Source organism: Mchenga conophoros, linkage group LG2, assembly GCF_057382185.1.
Source record: "Mchenga conophoros isolate Kocher_MC1m ecotype Shallow Benthic linkage group LG2, M_conophoros_male_GT1.1, whole genome shotgun sequence".
In the NCBI taxonomy this organism is placed as follows: Eukaryota; Metazoa; Chordata; class Actinopteri; order Cichliformes; family Cichlidae; genus Mchenga; species Mchenga conophoros.
In genome coordinates this window covers 38514324-38526811 of record NC_140527.1, presented here as the reverse complement: position 1 = coordinate 38526811, position 12488 = coordinate 38514324, and the positions used below count along the sequence as shown (strand labels likewise).

Sequence of the window (12488 nt, the reverse complement as noted above, 5' to 3'; positions counted from 1 at the left end):
CATATGCCACAGTTGGCTTATTTATTATTTTTTCTCAGTTTCCTCTTATTTTTCTTCATATGTATCAGCGTTATAAGAGGAGAAAAAACAAAATCTCTTGTCTTTTTTCTTGGTGTTTTGAGATGGAAGTAATTTCCTAAGCGGCAGTGTCTTGCTTCTCTCCACAGAATGATAAGAGGTAATGAAAGTGTCCAATGCGCTGACTGATAACATAGATTGTCGCTGCTGGTTCTTTATTAAGTCGCTCCAGGCCGACCATTACTCCTTGCAGACATCCGGCCACGCCCCCTCACATTATGAGTAATTGGGTCTATCTGACACCTATGGTGGCATCAGCGGTTATCTCTCCCCAAGATCAATCCGAACAGTTATGCAATAGCGTTCACCTAATCGATTATTTGGGATGTGTAGTCATGCGCTTCAACTTTGCCAGCGTTAAAGCAAATGAGAAAACTACATCTCCCGGCAGGCTTAGCGGCACATTGCTTCACTAGTTACACATTGAATGTAGTTCGCTGTACTTGGAAATCCGTTCATGATCCAGTTCATTAATAAATAAATAGTTGAGTGTCATGGCGGAATCCGCAGCGTGTCCTGCATTCCAGCTCGGGAGACCCCGATACGACCAGGTAAGCCCCCCCTCTACCCTCCGCTAACCATCCGTTAATGTGATTTTGTTTTCAGGCTTTTCGGTGGAAAACAGCTCCATCCTCCGCCCTGCAGCCGCTCCGTTCCGGATGCTGAGGCAGTTTGTGGGCACAAAGTTGGCTTTGATTTGTGATCCGATTCTTCGTTGCCTTTATTTAAACCGCAGTAACTTCCAGCTGCTAGTGAACTTGGTAGAGATGGATGAGTTTTGACTTTATTGCAGTTTTTATAGTGGAAATGATTTCTCGTCGGCAGTGCCATATCAGTGTTTTATGAGAGTCCACGCCTCTTCGACGCACGGTTATATCACTGTTCGGATCTGCAGTCAACACACTGAGAGCTCGCCGTCGGTCGTTTTCTCTCAAATCTTCAACTGGCTGTCTGAGTTTGGCTTTTCCTATTTTCACTTTTAATCTAGGCTTCAAAATCTGTTGGAACATCTTGTACAATAATCCAGTCCAACCAAACTTTCTTTTTACCCCCAGGATGCTTCCTGCAGACTGCTGTTGCTCCCACTTTGTTTGACGTTACTGGACTTCCACGAATGTCTGAAGCTCATTACTGAATTTTCCCTCCGTTAGTTAATTTGCAGTGGTCAGGCCTGACAGATAACGTGTCCTTCACGTTGACTCCGATGGCACGTTGAGGACAAGTTAAACTCGCATCTAATTATTCTGTGGTCATTCCCATTTAACGAACAGCAGTATTAAGGGAGTTATTTACGCTGTAATGTCAATGCACAGAGTAAAGTCTTCATGCGTGGAGTGTAAATTAAAGTCACACTAAACTGCTTTAAATCTGATGTTCTCTCAACTCACACGAGCGACCAATACAGTTGTTATTATGCCACCATGACAGCAGAAAAAAATATTGGAAAATATGAAAATTTTCCCACAACTACTGAAGTGTTTTCGGGTCAAGTACATTTGATGTGACAGATCTTTACTGAAGAAATGCACAAAGAGACACAGAAATCATTCAAATATTATTCAGATATTATTCTATTATTCCATTCTATTTCTTAACTTGCTGTTCAGTTTAACCAAGAGGCACTGTGTTTTGCAGGAGTGACCTAACCTGGAGTGTTTTTCAGTACAGGCAGGAGCTGGCACTCTGACAGAGCACAAACACGAGGGGAACATGCAAACTCCACACCCAGTGGCCCTAAAACCAGGTTTAACCCCAGGACCCTCTTTCAGTGGTTCAGAAGTGCTATCGCTGCAAAAATTGTAACCCCCCCCCCCCAAAAAAAAAACAACAAAAAAAAACAAAAAAAAGAAAACCCTGCAAAAATGACCACAAAAAGATATAAAGCAGCAAGTAAGAGTTACAAAAGGATAAGGAAGGGATGCAGCATTACACAAAATGACTACGGTGAGATGTAGAACAACACAAAGAGACACAAGATGACGTCAAAGAGACAAAAAGACCAAAAGAGACACAAATGAATGTTGTCTCTCGCAATCTGTCTCTCTTGATCTAATTTAGGAGGATTGAAGCACTGCATGCATGAGTGTGCCTCCAGATCTGTTTCATAATTCATTCATGGACGCACCAATTAGTACAGGATATTGCATTGTTCACAGACTGCCCAAGTGACAGCTTATTAACAGTCTTTGTCTCAGGATATTTATCTTTTTTTTTAACTGATTACCATCACCAAGGCTCCCCAGCTCGGCCCCGCCATTAGTTTTTCATTGCTCTTTCCCCTCTGGTCCTCAAAAAGACGTTCGTTTTTCATCAGTAACCTGCAGTTCATGTTGGGCTGTTCAAGGTGCTGCAATACTTTTAGTTCTTTGCATCAAAGCATTAAAAATTAGGGCAGTCCTTGAATCAGCATGAATCTTGTTTGGTTTGTCTGTGCTCTGTGCCGCGCTCCATCTCTGCTAGCCTTGTTGTGTGTTCTCCAGGGAGCTGAAACTCATGCATATTAATTACTCATGCTCCTCACACAGATCCTCCCTTCGCCCCACTCTTACAAAACAGCACTGCAGCACATATGGCCTGTCAGAGGAGGAGACATGCGATGAGGGAACGAGGCAGTGACAGAAAACCCAGAGCAGTGATACGGATAGATTTATACACCTACGGTCTTTATAAGGACAGAAGGTTGTTTCCAGTCATTTCAATTTGAAACTGGTGCTAGAGAGGTAATGAAAATAGAGACGTGTCAGTTCCACTGTCTTTCTGCTGTGTTTCCCTCCCTTCATCTCTGATAAATGTCTCTGGCGGATTCTGATTGAAGCTGCCATGTTTTCACCCGTCTGGTTTGCCAAAGAGACTCTTGGCACAGGCTCCTGTTGGGCCTTTTCAGATTGCTGGCACACATACTTAGCAATTGGCATGCTGATGTAGAAACAGTGAAGGGAACAGAAAACAGGGCGCTTGACCAGCAGCTTCAAGTCTCACTTGGGAGGAACTTTTACTGGAGTAAATGTGCAGATTGCTGGTGCATTTCCCCCAAACTTTAATCTTAAAATACATAATTTGCTTTTACATCTCAGCATTATTTCCTTCCATATGATTATAAGAAAACTGCTACACAAAGAAGTTGTGAATTACATTTTGAAGTAGATTAACGTGATCATGTGTATTCATTTCAGTGTTTCTGAACCTTGGTTTTGACCTTGCAAATATTCTTCCGTCAATATAAAACAACAGGATGCAGACATGTGATGTTATGAAGCTATTGCTGACTCAGTGTAACTGTGAGGCAGATAAAACTGTTTGTTATGATCACGAACAAGTCGAATGGAATTGGTTCTGTGTATTTGAGTGAAAACATGTTTTCCTGCTATTTTTAAGGATTAACTCTGTCATGCTGTCTTTCCCAGGGTTCGTTCTTTGGTCGACTGAGACACTTTGTAGACATCATTGACCCGAGCACACTGTTTGTCTCAGAGGTAACGTTTTCTCTAAAACATCTAGATGTACAGACAGGTGTCAAACTAAAGGAAAAACACAACAAAGTCTCTTTGTAAGATGCTCAGCCATCTCGGGCTGCCAGGACTGCTTCAGTGCAACTCTAGTCTCTAGTAGTGAATCTCCTATTTATGTTCTACTGTATTGAGAGCGGATGATGGTGAAGATCATGTCATACGATTCACATCATTTTCGTACCCATCAGCCAATTCAGGGTAGACTTGCAGTCAAGACCGCCTAAACCAAGACCAAGACAATATCAAGACCAGAGGGTATCGAGACCAAGACAAAGACGAGATGAGACCGAGAACGAGACAAAAAAGTCTTTAAACTGCAGCCGGATGCTGCTTCGTTTACAGGTGTCGGGCATATTTATGTGTTCTTGCGATGCACTCGCACAGCCCTCCTCACCGCTGTCTACTGTCTCACTCACTCACTGAGAGGACAGACGGATGCTCCACTTGACTGTCGCGTCTCTCACCCTCTCTGTTTTTCACATAATGATATTATCCTATATCCTCGCATGTGATTATGGGATTGGAGCATAGCTGAGCCACTGTGTGAGAGCTGAAAGGAAATTAAGTGAGGAGCGGCTCTCGCTCAATGGGAGTCGACTCTTCTGATTCACTACAAAGCGCTCTGTAAGCACGGCTCGTAGAGCTGATGCTTTTGTGCATGACACATTATCGAACGTTACGCTGTGCGTCGTGGATACTGTTGACTCCAAATCTCCCGACCACTATGTCGATCTGAGACAGGAAGACCAAGAGAAGACCGAGACCAAATCCGTCAAGGCCAAGACAAGACCAAGACCACGTAAAAGTGGTCTCGAGACCAAGACCGGTCTCGAGACATCCAACTCTAATTCAGGGACCCCTCGTGTTCTTTGGATGGTGACCCTGGTATCCTGAGACGCCACTCCCACGAGGACAGAAACATTTTATTAGAGGATAAAGTTGAACATGGGACAAGTGGATTTAAACCATTCCAGGAAAACCCCCCTTCCACATCATAACTGAGCCACCAGGTCCCCTCACTGTGTGGGCAAGGGGCTCAGGGTTTTTCTGCAATTTCTCACCCTCAGTTTGTACAATAAATAAAACTCCATATATCTGTATCTGTGTGTCATATTTCACAGTGATATTCCTGATTCATGAAAACATTTTGTATTTGAACATCTTAAAAGGTGTCACAGTGGAGTAATAAAAACTCAAGAATTCAACTATCAACTTGCTAAACATGCCATGTGCACATGATGGATAGGTTTCTCGTAACTCTACAACAAATAATTGTTAAAATGCCAAATTAATTACAAGGTAAAGCTTTTTTTGCAGTCTTAAATATTTTCCTGTCAAATGCAAAGTGATGTTCAAGTGTATTTTCAGATGGAAAGGTGCTGTATTGTGGATAAATTTGTTTATATATGTTCAGGTACAGCGCCGCAGTAATACAGAATTCTATATTCTACACAATCTTGTTCCTGCAAAAGGATAATTTCATTCTTGTTCCAATTTTGACAGAAACGGCTAAACGAATGCATCAAACTCCTCGATGACTACAAACATGGCTCACTCCCACCTGGAGTGTCTGACGTTCAGGTGAATGTTACGACATAATATTACACAATCTGTTCCTGAGAGAAATCACAACATCCTGGCTACAGCAAAATGTACATTTTCACAATATAGAAAAGGCAAACTCAATAACATCTTCCATCCATTTAAGGAAAATTATAATAATACTTCATATTTAATTATAGTTCTTTTGTTTTATTGCATTGCTCACATGTTCAGCTGTGGGAAGCACAGAAGATCAAACAGGTAAGTATTATATCGGACGTAAGTCGGCCCACGTTTACTGCCCTTTCATACATTCAAGTCTCTGGGCTGCTGGCGGCATGAGGAAGCTTTCATGCTCTCTGCACGCAGGCCATCATTCATCCTGACACAGGAGAGAAGATCTTCATGCCATTTCGAATGTCAGGTACGGCCTCAGATGAAGATCTTTGCTGAACTTGTTTGAGTTGATCCATTGTATCATCATTGTCTACACTGAAAATCATGTTTTCACTGTGCAGGTTATGTACCATTTGGAACACCAATTGTAAGTCACATATGAAAGCCATGCATTTCATAGAACACGGTCAAATTTGGGGACAGATGAAAGGAGATTTTGAACTTATTTTGTCCAAAAATAAGCTCCTATTCCCTGATTTCATCTAGGTCATTGGCCTTCTTCTCCCAAATCAGACTGTGGTGTCTACCATTATATGGCAGGTACTGTAAATAACATGCTTATTGTAAATCATTGCATTTATTGTCCATTTTGAACATCTGGTAAGTGCACTTTTACTGGGTACATGCAAAGCTTTACCACCTGTTATACACTGGGACATTGTAAAATAAAGTGCTGCTGCTCTGTTTAACACTACTCGCTCATCCTTTAAGCCCGGCTCTTCCCTCATGTCCTCCCTTCCTTTTTTCTTCAGTGGTTGAACCAGAGTCACAATGCCTGTGTGAACTATGCGAATCGTAATGCGACAAAGGTAAAAATGCAAATAAATACAAACTAAACTAAAAAAACCAACCATGTTGTGACACTGTTTGTTTTTCTTCAGCCTACACCAACATCCAAGTTTATTCAAGGCTACGCAGGAGCTGTGACGAGTGCTGTATCTATTGCAGTGAGTGGGTTTAAGATTAATACAGTTCGTCTTGTGGAATAACTTTTATCATGTTGCAGATGTTTAACTGCAGCACTGTGGAGCTGTATAAAAAGCTGGTTTTACTTGGAATTACGAGATTTAACAGATATTTATTCCATATTTTATAGGTGGGACTGAATGTGCTGATTCAGAAGGCCAATAAATTGAGTCCTGCCACCAGAATGATAATACAGAGACTTGTCCCCTTTCCAGCTGTAGGTAGGTTTTCAAAGGAGCCTTTGTTATGATGAGGGTGGGTTTCATGTGGCCCTCTGCTGGTTGATCTTACATCTTGTTTAAAAATGATTTCAGAGTTTTGTAATTGTGCTAGGATATTTTATGTATTCCTTTTATTATTGAACTTGTTATTCTCATGAACATCAGCAGTTCTACAGATTAATCCACGACATGCTTCTATTTTCTTCTTCTTTGTCAGCTTCATGTCTGACTGAACACCCTGGTACTTTGTACAAATTGGTTAACATCATTTCAACATTTTAATATCAGGTCATGTTTAATTTTTGTATGTTTCCTGAATGTTTCTAGCTCTGAATAAAGCTGTATGGGAAAGGTTTCTCATAACTAAAAGACCAAAAAGTGCTGCATTAATTCATTTTATATCCTAGAATATTAGCTAGAAACTAACAATCACACTACCCGCTACAAGCAAGCACTTGACAACAGTGGGAACGAAAAACCCTCCTTTTAACAGAAAGAAACCAGATTCAGGGAGGGGCAGCCATCCGCCATGATTGATGAAGAAACAGTGCATCATTAGAAGCTCCCAGCAACCGGACATTTTTGCAGTATAACTAAAGGCTGGTGAAGGGTCATCTACACGAGTATGAACTGCAAGCTTAATCAAAAATGCACATTTTAGGTGTAATCTTAGCTGGCTCCATAGCAGAGAGACCTGATAGCTGAAGGTTGTATCTGATATTCTGCTTTTGATAATGCTGGGAACCACTCTGTACATTCACTCAATTCTATTCTTGTAATTTAACCAATCCGGAAAAAGTAACCGGAAATACATAAGAGGAATGAACAGTGCTGAATAGGCCAATCACAATAGGTGCAAGCTGCATCAACCTGAAATGTAGTTACATTTCCAAGGTTGGGTTATGCCGTAGGTGTGGGGTTTCAAAGAGGTTTGCAGTTATGACATGCCAATGGTGTAGATTTCCCACTGAAGCATAAATCCCTGGTAAACCTTCAGTCACAGAGCGATGCTCTGTTAGGATAATACAGTACTATGTGGTCTTTAAATGGCCTGGTAAAATGGCCTGCATTTGTATAGCGCTTTTCTAGTCCATAGGACCCCAAAGCGCTTTACACTACATTCAGTCATCCACCCATTCACACACACATTCACACACTGGCGATGGCAGCTACATTGTAGCCACAGCTGCCCTGGGGCGCACTGACAGAGGCGAGGCTGCCGGACACTGGCGCCACCGGGCCCTCTGACCACCACCAGTAGGCAAACACGGGGTTAGTATCTTGCCCAAGGATATTTGACATGCAGCCAGGAGGCAGCCTGGGATCGAACCACCGACCTTCTGATTAGTGGCTGACCTGCTCTGCCACCTGAGCTACAGCCACCCCATAGTCTTTAAGATAAGATGGAGGCTGATTATGTCTTTTATGAGAATTAAATTCTGATAACACGGAGCCAGTGAAGAGAAACTGAAAATGAAGAAATGTGATTTCTCTTTTAGTTTTAGTTAGCGCTCTCGCTGCAGTGTTCTGGATCAACTGAAAGTGTTTCAGGGACATTTAAAGTGACCTAATAATGCATTACAATAGTCATGCCTGGAATTGATACGTGCACGATCTTTTCAGCATCGTCATCACTCTGAGACAGGATTTGACAGTGATGGTAATGGAGAAAGTAATGGTAGTGTCCTGGTTTGGGCCACAGTGTTGTGGCTGCACAGACTACAGTCACAACGTCTGTGGCTGCAGTCGTTGTTTGTCAGTCTCTGCACAGATTCTGGTTAAAATGCATTATAATTTCTGAGCTGTCTCCCTCTCCCTTTCCAGCTAGTGCAAACATCTGTAACGTGGGCCTGATGAGACACAATGAGCTGTCCGAGGGCATCGATGTGCTTGACAACAACGGGAACATTGTGGGATCCTCCAGAATTGCTGCGAGACATGTGAGGGCTCTTTCATTTTTGCATGCATGATTCTCGTTTGAAATCCAAACGCCATCTGATTTCCTGAAAAATAAATAAATAAACTCAGTGTTTGAAATGGAGCATGTGCACAATGTTCTCTATCCCCAGGCAATCATGGAAACTGCCTTTACACGTGTGGTCCTCCCAATGCCAATCTTTGTCCTGCCCCCCATCATTATGTCCTACCTTGAGAGGTTTGTGCAGAAATACATTGTTAAGATTTTTTTCCTGTTAGGGTTGCAACTAGTGACTTACTTTTGTTGCTGTTAGTTGTTGTTAGTTGTTGGCCAGTTGGTCTAGAAAAGTACATAAAGCTGCTGCCAAAAGTTCCTAGAGCGATGTGGCACAGTTAAAACAGTAACAGCACAAACCTCAAACATGTCAAATGATCAGAATGTAAAATATAATGCAGTAAGTTTTCCAACAAAGCAAATCAAACAAAAAAGAAAAGCAAATGAAAAGAAACAAATGTACTCATATAGAATAATTACGTTTATGAATGCTGTTGTGGGTAATGATGCTTTTTATTCAACCTATAATACAAGAAAATGCAGCGACCACCCATTTAGTCAAAACTGAAGTAACACTAGTACTTAAGTATAACTGTGACTAAATCAAATCATGGCAAAAGAACAGTTGAAGCCTAAGTTAGCCTTTTAATTAAAGTACAATTTAATAATCTGGCAGGTGCAGGGCTTTGTATTATCAGCTTTGATGTTTTTGCCTCCTGATGGTTATCCAAAGTCAGACTCTAACACAATCAGCAATCAATAAATCCATTACAGTAGTTTGCTTTGTGTCATTGTGCAGCAAACTGGGACTGCTTTACCATTGCTTTAATTGTGCTCTTTTTTAGTATTGGCTGCTTGAATTTGTTCTAAAAATGCCCAGCAAATACTACAAGTACTACTTTGTGTGTACTGAACCAAAGCTGGCATGTGTTGTGCCCCGAAGTGTTTACTAAACTATTCATTCAGTCAAAGGTCACAAGAGTAAAGGACAGACAATATAAGAAGAAATAGAAAAGTAAAGCAGATTTTGTGCCTTTAAAGAAGAATCTGCAGTCAGATTTATGATATTCTCTCACACACACATAAATCTCACACCCTCTAATCGTGCAGAAATAGCTCCCCTAAATCTGCACATGATGTTTTTCTCCAGATCCAAAAATAACTCATAGCTTTGCAGGAGTCATCTGGGATCGATCCACACAGCACGCTCACGTTTCTTTTTTATCTCTGCCTTGACTTGTGTAGGCTGCGATTTCTGCAGAGCAACCGCAGGCTGTTGCTGCCCATCCACAGCGTTGTGTGCCTGGTTACCTTTGGCCTCTCCTTACCCGTGGCCATCAGTCTGTTCCCCCAGATGTCTCAGGTACAGTACATACACTGTTAGACGGGCTGCTGCCTTCAAGGCCAGATGGCACAGGGAGCAGCTGTGCAAAAATTCAAATTACATGCACACAGCTTGACATGCAGAGCCCCGACCCACATCCTTTTATTCCAGCGTCTAATTAAAACTCTAAATGACTTTCAAGGCTAAAGGAAGGAGAGAAGAGCTCAATTCTTACATTTGGTTTCATGGTCTTTGTTTTGCTTTCTTTCACTCTCTTTTTTTTGTTGGCAGATCGAGGTGTCTTGCCTTGAGCCGGAGATTGCCATGGCAACAGATTGCAAGGTGGTGACCTACAACAAAGGTTTATGATGGATGGTGGTGGAGTGGGAGAGGAGAGCAAAGGGAGCCAGGAGGAAAAGGAGGCTGCAGTGTGAATAGCTGTCAGGGAGTCTCAGCTGTAGGGTTCCTCCTGTCGACAGGTTTGGGAACTGTGCTGCATTTTTATCACAGGAAAGACTGCTTTTTAAACTGGTTTCTGCATTTATCAAGATCCCAGCAGTTATTAAATCATAGTTTTCTGAGAGGTTTTTTATTCTGTCGTCTCCTTTTTAAGAACTCTTTGTATAGAAATGCTGATTTATTCTCTGCAAAGTCAGATTTAGCATCAGTTCATTATTTAATGCTGTATAAATAAGTGTTCCCTACAGATATGCTATTCTTTGTTGGTCCGACCGAGTACAGTTCTTCTCACTGCGTCATCCCTAACTTTGTCCGTCTGTGACTGGGGGACTGTGTATGCCGTGCAGAGCCAGTTTGTTTGAGCTTTTTGGTTTGAAACTGCTGCAAATGAACCAAAACAGTAAAAATATTCCTTCACTCTGTTTTGAATCTTGGGACAAACATTTGTAAAATATATTGAAAGCAAATGCAGTATTGATTATATGAGAGGAAATCAGCCCAAGGAGAGATGAACGTGTATAAGCTTATGAATCCAAAAATCGTTGGACAAACAGCGACGTGTATGTCCAGAGACTGTTCTGTGCACTGCTATTAAGCTGTAGCCACTTAATAGCAGTACAAAGACCAGTGTGCACAATTTCCACAGCCATTAATAAAGAAGAGCACACAGGTACCTAACTTCTTTAGTGGTGCATGCATGCATAAAGAGCAGCACCATAATCCAATAAAGTTAAAAAAGTTAAAGAAATGTTGCAGATGAAAGGTTTTCCCTGCCTGAAAGGAGGAATTAGATTTATTTCTAAAAAAGGAACCTTAATTTAAATTAAGTGATGTTTATTCACAGTCCTGAGTTGCTTGCGCTGTGATCAGATTTTAGTTAGATTTTTAAGAGATTTGCTGCAGCAACCTCCTAATTACAGCCCTCATATGGGAAACACAGTTCTCACAGTGCCCATGCTGAGCCACATATATTTAAAACATTTTCTTATTGTTTACTGACAGTAAGGAATATGGCCATGCAGAATAAGTCTTTTATATTGGATAAGACAAAACCCGATACCAATATATTAGGATCATTATGAGCCTCTTAATATAAAAATGTATTTATTTTTCCTTGTACTGGCTCCTATCCATCTGATGACTCTGTGGAGGTAGAGGCAAATATAAAATTATATATATATAAAATATAAAACTACAAGTAGTAAGTATTTTTCATCAGGTTCATTAAAGACATAAATCTACTGTATTGTGGCTGTGACATGTAGTGAGTGAGATGAAAACATCTTCTGAACTGCAGCTGATAATAATCTGATTATGGAGATGGAAAGGAGTCAGCTGCATGCAAACTAAGTTGTTGAGTGAGACTCACTCGGACGAGGGAAACTTTCACTATGAAACAATGTAAAAACGTGAAGCTCCTGTTAAGTAGCTGCACTCTCGATGTCTTATTGTTTATACAAGTTTTAAACTGGCAGTTGATACATGCCAGTGATTTTAACCCACACAATGAGAAAGAACTGCTAAAACATGGCATTACATTTTCTTGTATGAAGGTCATTTTGCTCCATTACTGACTGTTGTCAAGTTACCGTTTTATTATTAAAGAATTGCTTCTTTTGTACACAATTTGAAATAGAACCATAACATATACTACACAACTGACTGTTTTTAATTCTTTGTGTAAAACTTCCACTGATACTATTGCAAATGTTTGCCAGTCAAACAATGTAAACCTGATATTATTTTACTATATAGCCTGTAATAAATACTCTTACTGTATGTAAAGTGTCTGCACTCTTTACTTCATGTTGCTACAGGATGCTTTTCCACCCTTTACAGTAAGGCTTCTGTATTATGTTGGTTTCCCTGGTGAAAAAGTAATTGGCTGTTATAATATGAATGAACTCTGATTAACCATAACTTTTTGGAAACCTGAGTTCAGTTTCACTAGCTGTGCCCCAGCCTGATTACTGCCTGTTGAAGCAAGAAATCACTTAAATAGAACCTGTCTGACTAAGTGAAGTAGGCTAAAATGCCACAATCTAAAGAAACTCAAGAACGGATGAGAAACACATTAATTTGCATCTGTCCGTCTGGAAAGGGTTACACAGCCATTTCTAAAGCTTTGGGACTCCAGCAAACCACGGTGAGAGTCATTATCTATACATAAAGAAAAGTTGGCATAGTGGTGGACCTTCCCAGGAGGGCCAACCGACCAGAATTACCCAACGACGGGCGCT

General features: G+C 41.0%; 1 protein-coding gene across 2 annotated transcripts; it reads left to right on the top strand.

The window, feature by feature from the left end:
• The first annotated feature begins 332 nt into the window (after window positions 1-332).
• On the top strand, window positions 333-12027 carry sfxn5b (sideroflexin 5b). 2 transcript variants are annotated; one of them, XM_085245088.1, is made up of 14 exons: window positions 333-629; window positions 3483-3551; window positions 5091-5168; window positions 5364-5390; window positions 5499-5553; window positions 5648-5673; window positions 5793-5846; window positions 6059-6115; window positions 6188-6253; window positions 6403-6493; window positions 8318-8433; window positions 8563-8648; window positions 9711-9828; window positions 10081-12027. In XM_085245088.1, the coding sequence occupies exons 1-14, from the start codon at window positions 573-575 to the stop codon at window positions 10156-10158; spliced, it is 978 nt and encodes a 325-aa protein (XP_085101214.1). In that variant the 5' UTR covers window positions 333-572; the 3' UTR covers window positions 10159-12027. The 2 variants fall into 2 exon arrangements, with proteins under 2 accessions (XP_085101214.1, XP_085101223.1); XM_085245097.1 differs by lacking the exons at window positions 5499-5553; window positions 5648-5673; window positions 5793-5846.
• The last annotated feature ends 461 nt before the right edge of the window (window positions 12028-12488 follow it).